At 67.2% G+C, this 15754-nt stretch overlaps 1 protein-coding gene across 1 annotated transcript in view; it reads right to left on the reverse strand.

Moving 5' to 3' along the window:
- The window catches only part of SORCS2 (sortilin related VPS10 domain containing receptor 2), a 217333-nt gene that overhangs the window by 108280 nt on the left and 93299 nt on the right, over positions 1-15754 (reverse strand). Inside the window, exon 2 of the mRNA XM_036018489.1 lies at positions 5956-6023. Within this exon, the coding sequence (XP_035874382.1) occupies positions 5956-6023 (68 nt within the window). The remainder of the gene's footprint in view (positions 1-5955; positions 6024-15754) is intronic.

Genomic DNA, 15754 nt, shown 5'->3' on the forward strand with positions numbered 1-15754 from the left:
AGAAGATACGGATGGTCTGGCCTGCAGTCCTCACCCCCTCCCCCACCCCCTCTGGAGCCACCGCGCCCAGAGGGTGAGAACCCGCACCGGCCGGGCCGCAGAGCCTGAGCGCAGCCTGTGGCCCAGCACTGTGCCACGAGAGCGGCTGGCACGCCGCCCTGCAGACACCCTGTTCTGAGAGCTGCCCTCTGAGACACCCTTAGGTGCAGGGGAAGAACGGACAGCACGTGGCAGGAGCCCCAGACGCGTCCTGACACTGAGGTCCTGGTGAGGACTGGGCTACTCACACGAGAGAAGCAGGGTTTAAGAACCAACCACGCGAACGCGTCCTGCCCCGGCCGGTGTGGCTCGTGGGTTGGAGCACCGGCCCGCAGACAGAGGGGCCATGGGGCTGACCCCCAGCCAGGGCTCGCACGCAGGCTGCGGGGCTGAGTCCGGGGGTCAGGGTGCACCCAGGAGGCAACCAGTCACTGTTCCTCTCCCACACTGACGCTTCTCCCTGCCTTCTCCCACCTCCCCCACCCGCTCTCCGACAGCAATTAAAAATATATATACCCTCAGGTGAGGGTGAACAAAACAATGATTAAAAAGAGAGAACCCAGCAGAAGGAGACAAGCACGAGACACGAACAGGCAGGTCCCGGGGGAGGAGACCGGAACAGCTGGAGAACGCAGGAAGGCAGGCTCGTCCTCGGGAGGAAGGGGGAGGCGCGGCCGGGCCAAGGCGACACTGAGCCGCGTTCCCGCCCGCACCTGGGTGCGGACGTTCAGAGTCTGACGATCCCCAGGCCTGGAGCAGGGCTCGCTCTGCAGACCGGAGACAGGGGTGGGGGGGAGGGGGGAGGCACGCTGGATGGTCCCTGAGCCTGGAGGGGCGGCGGGGGTGGGGGGGTACACCGCAGGCTCCTGCAGCGGGAGCGGCCTGTAAATCCACCAGCGACGAACCCTTGCAGCCACGCTGGGAGGAGAAACCCAGTTTCAAAAGGCAGCGTGATGCCATTTATGTCAATCTCTGAGGCGTGCTCAACGGCAGAACACGCTGATTGTGGACACACACGCGTGTGTGTTTAACACATACGCCAATTCGAGGCAGGGTGACTTCCGGGTGTGCAGCGGCCGGGCGCGGGGGTGGCAGGAGGGAGGAGGGTGGGGCCCCGCCGGAGTCGGTGGCGGTTACTCCTTAAGAGGCGGAGGCTCCAAACGTTAGGAAATTCACGCCCACCGCAGCCAGGGGGCGCCACTGGGCCGGCCAGGTCCCGCATTGGAACAGCGGCAGACCTACACCTCTCTGGCATCGCCCGCCCCTATTGCTCCCTGCCCCCCTCCCCCCTCCTGGGCCAGGCCCATCACGTGACCCCGAAGTAACTTCTCAGGCGGCCGGGGAGGGAGAAAACGCTGAGATGGATGAGCTGGGGACCTCGAGGGTGTCTGACGTGCGGGCACCCGGCATGGGTTAGTCTGCATTCTGCACCCTCGGTGTCCCTTACGGATGCCGTGACCCGAGTGAGGACGGGGGGACGGAACCACCGCCCCGCCCCGCCCGGAGGGATGGGTCGCTCGGAACAAACACTGGACCTGCCCCGACCCCCGGCGCTGTCGAGGCTGCCCCGGCCGACACCCCGGCCCAGGTCGGACCGGCAGGCACACAGGCTTCCATGCTGCCCGGGGGTGGGTGGTGCCCGCACAGTGCACGCAGGGCCGTGGGGCCGGGCTGCCCTTTGCCCTTTCCACTCGGTGTGGGGCCAGACAGTCCCAGGCCCTGCCCTGCGGCGGGTGGGCCGCAATCACCTGTCTCTCTGGCTCAGGACGCTCCCAGACCCCTGCTCTGTCGGACCCCCCTGGGAGCCCCTCGTTTCCTGTTGCCCCCCCCCCACCGGCCCCCAGGCCTGGCAGTGAGAGCCCTGAGCGGTGGGAGGAACTGCGATGCCCCGTGCCAGGGAGTGCGGGAGCCCCGGGGCGTTACGGACCACTGAGGTCTGGTTTTCTGTGTCCCAGACACCATTTACCTTCCCTGACACCCACGCAGCTCTCCGAGGAGCAGGCGGGCGCCGGTGCAGACCCCTCGGACTGACGGAGAGTGTCCACAGCCTCGTCCGCGTGTCCCAGTGGCCTCTGGCTCTGCCCACGGCACCCCCTTCCTGGGCTGGGACGGGGAGCTTGGGGATCACAGGTGCCTGCCACGGGGACCTCCCAAGGAGGGGTAAGCAGGACAAGACGGCATCGGGTGCATCTCAAGCCCCTCGGGCCCTGTAAGGGGGCGGGTGGGGGAGGTGAAGGAGCCGCTGGGACCCCGCTAAGCTGGAGAGGGAGCGTGGCCGCAGAGGGGATGGGGAGACGGGCACAGGTGCGGCAGGTGCCAGAGCCGTTTGGGAAGTTAGACCCAGGTGGTGTCTCGAGAGTTTGATGACGTGCTGTGTGTGGTGAGCGGCACAGTGGGGTCAAAACAACTGTGCCGGTCGTGACCCCAGACACTGTGCCACGGCCTCCTTCGGAAAAGGGGTCTCTGCAGACTAAGTTGGAGACCCCGAGATGAGACCACCCTGAGTTCCTGGGGGCAGCCCTAAACTGAGGGACAAGTGTCCTCATCGGGAACACACAGAGGAGAAGGCTGTGGGCACATGGAGACAGGGACCCAGGTCCACAAGGTACTCGGGGAGCCACCAGGAGCTGGGAGGGGCAGGCGGGGTCCCGCCGCAGAGCCTCGGGAGCTGACCTGCCCACACCTCGACCTGGGACTCGTGGCCTCCAGGTGGGTAAGAGAGCAGGCCCTGTGGGTGTGAGCTGCTGCGGCCCCCGGGGCCCCCACGGATGGACGGGCAGGTGTGGGAGGACGCTCTCCTCCAGCCGCTGTGAGTCCCGGGGAGCTGCAGAGGGGACGTGCGGGAGGGGGCGGCTCCGGGCACTCCCCACGCTGATGCCTGCCAGCAGCTGCCCTGGAGGGGGCGGGGGCCCTCTCCCTCCGTCCCCCTCATGCACTGATTCAAAGGGGCCCAGAGTGTGAGTGGAGGACCACCCCTGAAACCCAGAAGAAAGCCAGCCAGCGGGCTCTGGGTGAGGGGGGACTGCCCACACGGCCCGCGGACTGCAGGACAATGAAACACGCATTCGGTCAGATTCCAGAGAGCCACTTCCCAGGTGGAAATATCACACCGACACTGGAGGTGTCTGTCTGCACCGTGAGTGCCCGGAAGGCCTGGCGGCTGGATGCGCGTCCTCCGGGCCGGGCACTGCTCGCCTCCACCCACGCGGGCCTTAAACAGCAGGCAGGGCGGGCGGCGTCCCTGCCATTCTGCGCGACACGCACACAAGTCCCGAGACAAAGAGGGTGGCTGAGCAGGTAATGACCCCAGAGAAAATGAGGGGAGTGGTGAACACAGGGCACCGCCCACCCTCACGAGGCCTCGAGGCGACGCAACTGAAAACACCGCCCCCGTCGTCCGGGCCCTCGGGTGGGCGCGCGGGCAGCGGTCCGGCAGGGGGCGCGGGCTGCACCCGGCCCGCCGTAGGTCTGCGCGAGCGCGCCAGCTCAGTGACGCAGCTCCCGGGACCCGTCCCAGGCACAGAACGAGAAGGCAAAGGCCGCGCCTGAATTCGCAACGGCAGCATCCCCGCCGAGCATTACAACGAATCAGGTCCAGGGTCCGGTCTGCGCCCGCCAACAGGGTGACGCTGGCGTGACGCAGACGTGACGCAGTTGTGACGCAACACGCGTCAGAAGAAGCAGCCGGTGGACCTCCGCACCGTGTCCGGCTGTGCAGACGTTGCCGCGGAGGAAAGATCCACGAAGAGAACTCCTGCGCCCGACGGTGGGGACGTGGGACACCCTTCCCGGAGCGACTGGTGCCTCCGCATGTGTTTTTTGTGTTTGTTTGTTTGAAGATTTTATTTATTTACTTATTTTAGAGAGGAAAGGGAGGGAAAGAGAGAGAGAGAAACATCAATGTGCAGTTGCTGGGGGTCATGGCCTGCAACCCAGGCATGTGCCCTGACTGGGAATCGAACCTGCGACACTTTGGTTCGCAGCCCACGCTCCATCCACTGAGCTACGCCAGCCAGGACTGCACGTGTGTTTAACAAAGGGGCAGGACGTCTGCATGGACAGACAGTGATGAGTAGGGACGAGGGAGATCAAACTCTGGCAAAAAATTAGACTCTGGGGGCGCAGCGGTCTGGGGGTGCATCGGAGGTGATCTGGTGCAGCGCTCACAGCCTCCCACTCAGGGGTGTCTATCCCCATTTCTTGGGTAAGGAGACTGCGGCTCTCAGGGGCAGGAGGGGCCCCCCTAGAGTTAGGGGTAGGGTCAGGCGCCCCCAGCCTGCTTCTGAAGAATTCTGAACGAGGAGTCCGGGTCCCCGGGCCATGAGGCTGGCCAGGTCAGCCGCGCCCCCAGCCCCCCCTAGGGCCTGCAGCCAACCCTGACTACAGCCAACCGTGCTGTATCAGCACAGGGCACCCCAGCAAGGACCACCCCTCATTCAGACGTCCTGTGAGCCGATCTCATTTCCGGCCTCCAGCCAGCCATGCGCTGAGATGCCTCGGGGGGCCTGGCCTCCTAGACGGCTCGGCCACTGCAGACCTCGGCCTTTCCGACTCCCCGACACGCGGGAGTGGGGCCAAAGGGGGTGTTCGGGGTCCTGCCTGGGCGGGGGGGCAAGACTCAAGTGTCTCTGTCCACTCTGCCGCCGAGGGGACCCAGCCTCGGACCATCCACCTAGCAAGAGGGGGCCCCTCCCCAGGCCGGCCCTCCGGGGAGCCTCCCCCAACACCATGCCTGGAACATGGACCCACAAAGAGCGGCAGGGAGACTGCACACCAGGAGTGCAAGGCCCACCCCAGCTTCCGCTTCGTCCCAGCGACCAACGGCCCCTCCCGGAGCCGAGGGGCTGCCTGAAAGCAGCCCCCCACCTCTCCTCGGTAGACACAGCAGGGAACCATCTGTCGGTGGCTCTGTCCCCTGAGGCTGGAGAGGGAACTGGAGGAGCAGGCAGGCCAGAGAGCCTGGGAGGCCAGCCCACACTGAGGAGGAGGAGGAGGAGGAAGGAGGAAGAGGCTGGGGCGGGTACCTGGGTGCGGGGCGAGAGGACTCTGGCCCGCCAAAGGGGCCCCGCCCCGACCTCCGCCTCTCGAGCACCTGAGCGACCACCCTGGCCGGCCCGAGGTGGCCGTTCCTCACGCAGCACAGGAAGGACTCAGCCGAGGTGCCATCTCCACCGCCTCCTGGAGCCCCGTGGGGACACCTCCCCGAGGGCCAGCGCGGCCCCCGCCGGAAATCAGTCAGCTCTCGGTGACAGGCCTGCAACCAGGAGTCCCGACCGGCAGGTTTGGGTGGGGTTTTTAAACGGATTTCGAATAGAAAAACGAATTAATTATTACTCGAAGACATGTGCTGGAGACCAAAATGGGTCTATGGGAACGAGGGAGGGGCGAGCGGGCAGGCGGGGACTCGCCCGAGGGAATCTCTGAGGCCACAGCCCAGGGCGCTGGGTGCCCCCTCCCCCTCCCGGGTGAGCACGTGTAACTGTTGAGGATGACAATCCCCACAATGACCAAATTCACGTTTCACAGGTAAAGAGATCGCCTCTGTCGACGACGACCAGCATTATTTATTTCCCGAGCTCCTGGGCTGAGCCCGGAGGAAAGGCAGCCGCCTGGATGATGGGCCGTCCGCAGGGCCGGTGGGCTCTGGGGGCCGCACCTGCGGTTCGGAGGGGGAGCCAAGGAAACGGAGCAGACCCCAATTCACGCCACGCCCGCCCCTTCCTCCGGGCGGGACAGCGACGGAGCGCACCGGCAAGAACGCGCAGCAGCGCTCTGCTCTCCCGCGCCCGCCAGGGGGCGCAGTCAGCGTCCGCCGTCTGTGTTTCCGAGCCACAGCGGAGTGGCAGGGCCGCCCCCGCGCAGCGATGCGGCCGCCTCTGGAGACGCACGGGAGACACGCCCCTGGGGCTGACTTACCGCCACAGAGAGCTTTCCAGAACCTTCTCTGACTCCACGTGGTAATACTTGGTCAGGATCAAGATGACCTGTGGCAGCAACAGAGAGAAAGGCAGAAATCAGTGGGGTTCGAGGTCCTCAAAGAGGGGTGCTATGACATTGCCCCCGCACCCCCAGGTCTGGGGTTTCCGTAGGTCCTCCCAGGGGCTGCCGCCACCGTGCCCCACAGCGCTCAGACGTGGGGCTTCCTCGCACCCCGAAAACTCGTTCCTGCTCTTGGGAATGACTCAGGCAGGGTACTGCAGGCCTAGGAGGCCCACCCAGGAGCTGCCCGTCGACGGGGGTCATTCAAACCCAGCCGGGGACCACCTCCAGCCGCCGACCGAGGGCCTGCCCGGGCAGTAACCTGGAGGGTGGCCGGGTGCTGGGGCGGGGCGGGGCTCTGTCCCACGGGCTCCTTAGAGAGCGACCTGACGCCAGCCACCAGCCGGGGGCGGCTGCTGGGGCCACCCCAGGACAAGAGCAGGCTGGTGGAGCAGCTGTCCGGACGCCCCCCCAACGGTGGCCAAGGGCAGAGCCGAGGACAGTGGGTGGGGAGGCTGAGACAGCTGGAGCCGGTCTGCAAACCACACAGTTTTCGTTGTTAACACCCCGGCCCCCCCCGCTGGGCCCTGCCTAACAAAGCTGTGTCTGCTGCTTGTCCGTGAGAGTACATGTGTTTGAAAGCAGCCCAGAGTTCTTCAAAACAAATGCATGAGCAACAAGGACACGAGGGTCCCCCTGCGGGGGTGGGGGTGGGGGAGACAGGGCCCCCTCCCCAGGGACTCCCCCAGACACTGCATTTTCCTGCACAGCAAACCTCCTTTCACTCACTGTCCCTGGGAACTGCTCCCAACCCTCGCGTTGCCATGGGAACCCCGGCAGGTGACCCGAGAGCCCCCCCTGGTTGCCGGCACAGCCGTTAGCCTGGTTAATCTCGGGTCAGCACGCTGGCCACCACAGCACTCTCTCCGCTCCCGGCACAGCTGCCGCCGGCCGGGCTGCCCCAGTTTTCTTTTGCTGGAGATTAAAGCCATGGAGATGTGAGGAGGGACGTGGCCCACGGGGGGACGGGGAGCGTCTCAGAGACAGAGATGATTAAAAACCTCCCCGCTCCGAGGTGCAGGCCCGCCGGGCCCTGCTTGCCGGGGAACAAAGCGGTCCTCCGCCGGCAGGCCCCCCGGCGGCCCGGGGAAGCCGCATCCCACGAAGACGGAGCACGGCAGGCGGCATGACAGACGGGCGGGAGACGGCGGCTCTCGCCTACTGATCTACATTTCCTAGTCTCGCTGCTCCCGGAGGGGGGCTCGCAGAGCCACAGCGTGACAGCTGGAAGTAAGCTCAGCGTCCATCACGAATGAAATCCTCACCCCGGCGTCCTTATGGAGCCCCTGCCACCAGGGCTCCCTCTGCTTGCACACCTCCGGGGTCGGGGAGCTCATCCCCTGACGCAGCACTGGCAACTTCCGCCCACGTGAACGGATTCTGCCGCCGGACAGTCACCACCCAGGACCACCCCACTCCCGTTCCCTTCTGGCGGCAGCCTTTCCTCGCACCCATGCCCCGGCCTCCCAGCTCCAGCCGCTCCAGGCCTTTGAGCGAGCCCTCCCTCACCCTGGGGTGCTGCTCCCAGCCCTGGCGCTCCCCTCGCAGACCCCTTAAGGCCAATCCGAGGTTTCCGTGGCTCACTTCTCACTCCCCCCAACTTCTCTGTGACGCTGCTCACCGGGCACAGGACGGTGGCCCCCCCGGGTACACCGTCACCCAGGTCTGGCCCAGCAGCCCGCCCTCCACCTGGAAAGGCCACGCTGAGCCAGGAGCTGGCTGGGCCTGGGGGGCCGTCCCTGCAGAGTCTGCGGTCCCCAGGGCTCGGCGCCTCCACCGCCTGGAACAGGCCGGCCCAGGCAGACACGCCCAGATCCCCCCCAGCCTGGGCCCCGGGCCCTCAACACAGCCAATGGGGAAGGGTTTCGAAGCAGCCTCACACCTGTCTGCCCTCCAAGGGCTCAAGAATGATAAAAAAATCACATACACTCAGGTCCGGCTCAGCTGTCAATCAGTAAGCCTGCCACACACACACACACACGGAAAAAAAGCAAGAACTCGGGATTAATTGTGAATCTGAAATTGACTTCCCCTCAGAAAAGGGGGGGGGGGGTCGTGGCTGGGCTGTGAGGCCCCAAAGGCCACCGGCACTGCTGGTGTCCCCAGGCCGGGAGGGACAGGGCCTCACCGCTCACAGTGGGGCCTGGGTCCAGCCCGCAGGCTCAGCAGGAGCCCCTGAGAGTGCAGAGCCCGGGTGAGGCCCCGCCCCCACCTGCCGACCCAGTGCCCAAGTTGTAACGTGAATGCCTGACGAGCCGCACGGGCAGGGGCTCACCCCGAGGAAGGCCTGGGTCCCCACCCGCTCGCCCCCACGAGAGGCTGGACCTCCCAGCGTCACTGGAGAGGACCCGTCCTCTCCATCCTCGTGCCGCTGACCTGTCCCCACGGACCCGGCAGCAAGCACACACCACCCTGGAGCACACACTCGCCACCAGGACCCTCAGTCACCCCAGGGCCTTTGCAAGCGCTGACCCCGGGGCTCACGGAGCCCTTCCTGCGCCTGTGCACTGCCCCACCCCCACTCGTTCTCACAGACGCTTCCTCCTGGGAGCCCCCCACCCCCAGCCACCGAGGGCTGGGAGCTCAAGGGAGGCAGGAAGCAAGCCCACCTGTCAGTACCGCCTCCGGTCTCCTGGCCTGGCCGGGGCCGCACACGGAGGGAGCCCGTTCCTAACTGCTGGGTGCGTTCATCAGCAGCCACCCCGCTCCAAGGAGCCAAAAGCGCCTCCTGCTGTGACCTTGCCCCGCCCCCAGCCCACCTGCCCAGGCGCGGAAGTTGACTCCGGAGTGTGGACGACATTCCATCATCTTGGAGAACAGGAACTGGTGGGCTGAGGAGCCCCTCCGGGCACCAAGGCCCCGAGAGCGGAAGGCTCCCGCCCAGGACCACCTGGTGGGCATGTCCCCTACATAGCCCCACCCTCTGCACCCTTTCACACTGCCCCCCACCCGCCCCCGTGGGAGCGATGCGGGCATGGAAGGAGGTCAGGGGTCCCCCACCAAAGCCTTCACTGATGACAGGGACAGCAGCAAGTCCTTACACACCACCCACGCTGCACCACACGCACACACACCGGCTGTCCCCATCACACAGGCGAACAAGCGGGGGAGCAGCGAGCTGCACCAGAGGCCAGACACGGGGGCTGGCACGCTGGGACACGTGAAAGAACCAGGAACAGAGTGTCCAAAAGAAAGGAAGACGCCGGAGAGAAGGCAGAGAACCTGGCGGCTCGTGGTGACCCGGAGTGCTCACCTGACAAGCAGTCTAACCGCCCTGCACAGCAGGCACGTGGGTCCTCAGGGAAGCAGCGGCCAGGGTCCTGGCTCCCAGGGGCACCCACCGTCCCCAGGGCCCATGGGTGCGGACGTGGCCTCCGCCAGGTGCCCAAGGGCCCGGCCAGGGCACGGGTGTCAGGCATGCACTTTGCCGTCTGTAAACGCACCCGGGCTCGGGATCCCTGCACAAGATGTGACGAGAGACCCCCCGCCCACACGGGGCGCTCTCGGTTCAGCCGTCCCCCAAAGGCACCCTCTCGGGTCCTGATCCAGCCACGGCAGGTCCCATCCTGTCCCAGAAAAGATGGGACCCTCACAGAGGCCACGGGACTCTTCCCGGTGGATGCCCGGTGGGGGAGGGGGGGCTCACGGCCACGGAAGGTCTCGGCTGGTCCCATCCGCCCCAGCACCGGCCACGCGCCCTGCCTGGGCAGAGTCTCGGTTCCCTCGGGTCTCAGGTCACTCGTGCACACCACGGGACGCAGCCCCTGCCCACTCACTGAAGGGTGGCGTGCCCTGGAGCTCGGACATGGAAGAACTTCAGGACCTGGAATGCGCCATCCCTGGAGCCGGGGGGAAGGGGCCAGCCATGGGCCCGGCCCAAACAGCACTGGTTCTGGGGGGGGGGGACACGTCCCTCCTGGCACTGGCACCCCTTCTTGTCTGCAGCACAGGTGGGTAATGGCCACGGGCCCTTGGGGCCATGACGAGGACGTGTGATGAGGTGTGCCCAGCACCGGCACTGGCCCTAGGTGCAGGAGGGCTTGACCAGTGCACGCCCTCCCTCCTCGGTTATCGGCTGCGACAGGCCGGGCTGCCGGCTGCAGAGAAACAGGCACGGCCGCCCCACCCCTGGCACCACGTGCTCTGAGTCCCCCTGGCCCCCAGTGGGACCCCTTTACCCCACAGGGCTGAGCCCTCACCCAGGTCCAGGGACAGAAGCTGGGGCCGCCCAGCACGTCCAGTCAGACCTGGTCCCACCTCGAGCCTGGTGCTGGCAGCCGCCGCCCCCCAACTGGCACTTAGCGAAGGTGGAAGGGGGTAGCGCTGGGGGGAGGGCCCCGGCTGCCAGGAGCAGGGGAGGGTCCGGGAGGTCGGGGAGGGCCTCTCGGGGGAGGCTCCTGCTGCTCTCTGCAAATGCGGGAGGCACCCCCCACCCAGGAGCTTTGCCCGGACAAGGAGGTGACCCCAGGACGGCGATTTGGTGGCTTGTAGGGAGAAGAGGAGGGTTTCTCAGGAGGGCGTGTGGTCGGGGGCTCACACCTCCCCGTCTGGGAGCAGCGGCAGAACGCACACAAAGACACGGCGACCCCCCGCGGCGGCCGGGGAGCGTGGGCCTGAGCACTGGTGTGAACCCACGCGGAGCAATCTCCAGGAAAGGGCGCGCCCTCAGTGTCCGGCCCCCACAGCGCCCCGTGGTTCCATGCAGCGGCGGCACGGGAGGGTGCTGGCTGAAGGACGCCTGGGGCTGCACTGCTTCTGGACCTTATTGTTTGAAAGTAAAATGTTATAATAAAAGAGAGAAAGACTTGAGAGACACAGCAGCCCGGTGCAGTAAGAACGGGTCGAGACTACGCGAGCCACCCTCCCCCCACACACACCGCAGGCCAGGCCGCCCAGGGGCAGCTGGAGACACGGCTGGGCCCTGGCCGTGCTCCCGCCCACCCTCGGACCTGCCCCGGGGACGGAGACCACGGCCCATCACTGACACCCGTGAGAACAGTGGCAATGGGGGGCTCGCTCCGCACCCCCGGGAGGTCCCACCCAGGGGTGCCCAGCACACGGGGAGCAGAAATGGGCCAGCATGTGAGAAGAGAGAGATGACTCGGAAAGCAAGAAAGAGGAGAGGGCACATGAGTCACGGCCTTGAAACGGTGACCCTGAGCACTAGCAGCCACGACCTGTTCTCCCTGGGAGGCCACGGGGTGCTGGGCCCCCAAAGGAGGGTCCCGGGTGGGGGGCATTCTGTGGCCCCTGCGGCGTCCACACGGATGGATGTTCGCATGTGTTCCCAAGAGCCTGTGCCCTTGACACAGCTAGCCCGGCCTCTCCGGCGGGACAGGCGGGGCAGGTGTGGCTTCGAGACCAAATTCTGCAGCCATAGAATCCACAGAATGTGGCAGGAGTGGCGGGTGTCGCCTGCCTGCTGGAGCCACGATCACCTCCTCTTCGCCCTTGCAGGTCATCAACGTTATGGCCAGATGTGGTCTGCCCTGGGCCCCAGGCCAAATGCTCACAGACAGGGTCTCATGGGATCCTCCCAACCGCCCTGGTCCCTGGTCCCCAGACCCGCTGTGGCCCTTCTGCAGAGGAGCACACCCCGGCACGCAGAGGGAGGGGCCTGCCCCGGTCCCGCAGCTCAGTCGTGGCCTAGGCCTCGCTCAGCGGAGGCGCTCCAGGGCCAGGCCCCTTAAGGCGGGTGGGAGAAAGCAGGCCCCTCGGGCCGTGTACCCCACGTTCACACAACAGTGTGGGGCCCGACGGCAGCCCACGGACCCAGCGTGGCCGGCCCGGCACACTCCCGGGGCCAGCACCGCAGGGACACTCGCTGACCGGCACTCCCAGGCCTCAGTGGGCCCTGGGATCCGGTCCCCGGGCGGGGCTGCCCGGGGCTGGCGGGCGCAGCGCCCCTCCCCCACCGCCCTCCCTGGCGCGCGCTGTGGCCCGGCGAGGTCCCACCAGGCCGACCGCCCATTCCGCAAGATGTTTTACGGTTCCAATTTCTGATCGCGGGGTGGCCGTATGTCACCAGTCCTCCGAGAGCCCCCGTACGACCAGCAAACGACACCAAGAATGACGTATGCGTCAGGCCTCACAGCCGCCACACAGACGGACTGAATCCCGGGCGCATCCGGAGCTCGGCGGGTCCCTACCCGCGCCCCTGCTGCAACAATCGGCAGCGCTGGGGGGGAGTGCACGCACGCACGTACGCACGCACAGATGCAGGGACACCAGGGTCCAATCAGGCCGCCGGACAGCAGCTCGCCTCGCCAGGTCCCGCCCCCTCGCGTCCGTAGCCTTTCCCTCTGCTCCCTCCGCTGCGCCACAGCTTATGGTTCCTGCAACACCTTCGGCCTCCCCTCGTCCCCCCCACCGACGCCCTTCCACAGCCCCGCAGGGCCGGCTGAGGCTCCGACGCCCTGCTGCTCGTGCAGCTGCGAAGCGACGCCCCGGGACTAGGACCCAGAGCGACTCCAGCACCCACCCCGCCTCCTGTGTCCCCAGGGTCGGTGCGCAGGCGGTGGCCCTGGCAGTTCAGTTCTGCTGCGAGTCACTAGACCCACAGTTCCGGCCCACGGTGCCCCAGGGTGGGGCGGAGCCGGGACCCCGGCACCGGCCTTCGACGGGGCAGGACCCCCTGGCACACAGCCATCCGTCCCTGGCCCCAGGGAGACGGACGTGCCCAGGGCCCCGACTCCACTGGTCCTCCCTGTCAGGGGCAGATGAAGAGAGTCCTTCCGAGACACCGACACCCGCAGGCGGAGCAAGGCAGAGTGCTCGACCCGGAGACGGGATGACACATTTATAACCCCTCTGAAGAGCAGTGGGAATGGGAAACGGACGTCGCCATGGAAACCAGGGCAGTGTCATGAGGTTCTCAAGGGGTACAGAGCGGAGCCACTTGAGCTGTGCCCCAGGCGGGAAATACTGAGTGACGGTCCTCCACGCCGGGCGCGGGCAGCCGGCCGGGACGCAGCCTCGGGGGCCTCCGGGTCTGGTGGGCATCTGCCCCCTGTGGCGAGGACACACGCACGCTTGGGGGGGGGCAGAAAGTGCAGTGGGTGCCCCCCCTCGGGCGCAGCCCCACGACCCTCCGCAGAAATGCTGCAGAGCCACCAGGGGACACCCCGGACACCAGACCACCAGGCCCAGCGCAGGCCCACCCAGTCGGACAGAGGCTGGGGGGAGGGGGGGCAGGCCCCTGAGGGCGGAGACACCTCGGGAGACATCCAAAGCAGCACCAGGCGGGGGACCGCCCAGGGTTCGGCACGCTCTGGGGACCGTGCCGGCGGGCGGGTGGGCGGGGAGGAGGATAGCACAAGGCGGACGGTGAGCAGAAGCGACAGGCGACAGGCCCAGGGCGCTCGGACGGGCACTCGCCGGGTGGAGGGGGGGGCAGGAAAGGAAGCAGCAGGGGCAGGGGGGCGCAGCAAGAGGGACTGGGACCCCGGTCGGTGCACCCAGGGGGGATGGCACGGCCCTGGCGGCGGTGGCCCTGGGGTCCCTGCCAGGTAGGGCAGACAGGCGGCGGCTGTGCACTTGCTGGACGCCCTGTGACGAGGGTGACCGGGTTTCCCTCCTGGGGAGTCCCCGCCCAGCGGTCCTCATGTCACCGGTCATCATCAGTGCGGCCCGGGCAGTGAGTGGACGAACAGCAGAGACTCGGGGCTCCCCCAGGCGGTGGCTGCCTGCACAAAGGGGTCCGAGTGACGCCTGGGAGCCACGGTGGGCTGCTGGACCCTCTGAACACAGGGTTCTGGGCCTGACAGACGCGAGAGTCAGCGACCCCACGCCCCAAACAGAGGCCCGATGACGCCTGATGCCCCCAGCCCAGCCCTCGTCCAGGCCCCCAACTCAGGCTGCACCCTCCCACCCAGGGGCCCCGACAAAGCTGAGGTCTGCTCTGACAGACGCCCTTCCCCCGCCCCCGTCCCCCCGCCCAAGGCCCGTCCACTCTTGACCCCTCCCCCCAGATCTGCTGGCCCTCTCAGTGGGGGCCTCTGCCCTGTCCCACCTGGCCCGAGGCAGCTGTCCCCAGTCTCTCGGGAACACCGGTGCCCCCCTTCCCTGTCTGCACACTGCAGCCAGGCCCCCCCACCCCGCTGCTAGCACAGCCTGCGAGGCCCCGCCTGCTCAGTCCCACACCCTGTCACCTCTGCTGTGACAGCTTACGTTACAGCGACTGTCCCTGAGTCCCTGAGTCCCCACGGAGGCCCACAACGATGCGACCCCAGGGGCACGGGAAGATTGTGGCCAGAACCGGGCTTTGGGCGGGGGGCCCAGGGGGTGGGCGGGGGGCGGCTAGCCCTGGTGGGCTCCTCCTTGCCTGCTCGCCCAGGAAAGGGCAGGCGGCATGGTGAGTGCTTCGGCACCCTGCTCTGTCACTCACAGACACCGGGACCCCGGGCAAGGGCCCTGACCCTCGGGTGTCCCCTCTGTAAAACGGAGCCAACAACCCGGGCCTCCGAGGTCCCCCCACATTCTAAGGAACCCGGGGACCCGCAGCCCCCACAACAGGGGCTGGCGCGGAGCAGGCGCCCAAGTCCGCGCTCTCGGCGCCTCCGCCCTCCGCTCTGTCGTGCGGAGGGGCCCAAGCGGAAACCACCCTCGAAGGGGCGGGGCGGGCGCCATGATTCCCGGGGGGTCTTCCCTCGCCCTGACTCGCTGCTGAACCCCTCCCTTTGCGCGGCCAGGACAGGGGAGCAGACGGCCCGGAGCGGGGAGCCCTGCCGCGTGGACACCAGCAGAGGGCGCTCCCACCTGGCGGGGCGGCCGCCGCCGCCGCCGCCGCCCCCTGAGGACACGCCTCCTCCGCAAGTCGTCACTCCCAGGGACCCTGGGTCCTGCCGGAGAGAGATGTCAGTCACGTCGCTTTTAGCACACTGTGCGAGACAAGGACAGAGTGTCACCGTGAAGACGGGTGCGCCTCCCGGTCGGAAGACAACTCAGAACATTCCCGTGGGAGCAGAGAGCCGCCCCCGCAGGGACTCGGCTGATCTCAGGCAAGACGGGGCGCGCGAGGGGCGCCCCCTGCTGGCGAGGCCTGGACTCTGCCCCCAGCCTGCGCGTGAGGCTTTACAAGTGATGGTGGTGACGGTGGTGGTGGTGACAATGGTGGTGACAGTGGTGGTGGTGACAGTGGTGGTGGCAGTGGTGGTGATGTTGGTGATGGTGGGGGTGACGGTGGTGGCGGTGGTGACAGCGAGGCAGTGGTGACCGTGACAACCACCACCAACATCTCCTGGGCCCTCTGCACTGAACTAAGGGCTGTTAAGGCTTTGTCCCACTTCCGCGGCACGACCACCCCGTGAGGCAGCGGATGCTGTGACCGTCCCCACGTCACGGGTGGAGAAATTGAGCCTGGATTCTAGGTGGCCTCTGTCGAGGTCACAGTCCCACTGAGCGCCCGAGTCAGCACTCATTCGCAGACCTGCCCGACCTGAGCCCACCTCAGTGCACCCCCAGGACCTGCTGGTGGGAAAGGCAGGGGGAGGAGCTGGGGAAGACAGAGCTCATCCAGAGGGGGTCCCCCAAAGTCCCTCTGTGTCAGGAGGACCCCAGGAAGGCCCCTGAGCCTGGGGTTAGTGTGGGCGCTTCCAGGGCAGAGATGGCGGGAGTTGGGCAAGGCAGCCCCCCAGGCCCGGCAGGGGGCTTGGGGGAGGGCGGGGGGGGCGGGGGC

Source organism: Phyllostomus discolor, chromosome 1, assembly GCF_004126475.2.
Source record: "Phyllostomus discolor isolate MPI-MPIP mPhyDis1 chromosome 1, mPhyDis1.pri.v3, whole genome shotgun sequence".
Classification (NCBI taxonomy): domain Eukaryota; kingdom Metazoa; phylum Chordata; class Mammalia; order Chiroptera; family Phyllostomidae; genus Phyllostomus; species Phyllostomus discolor.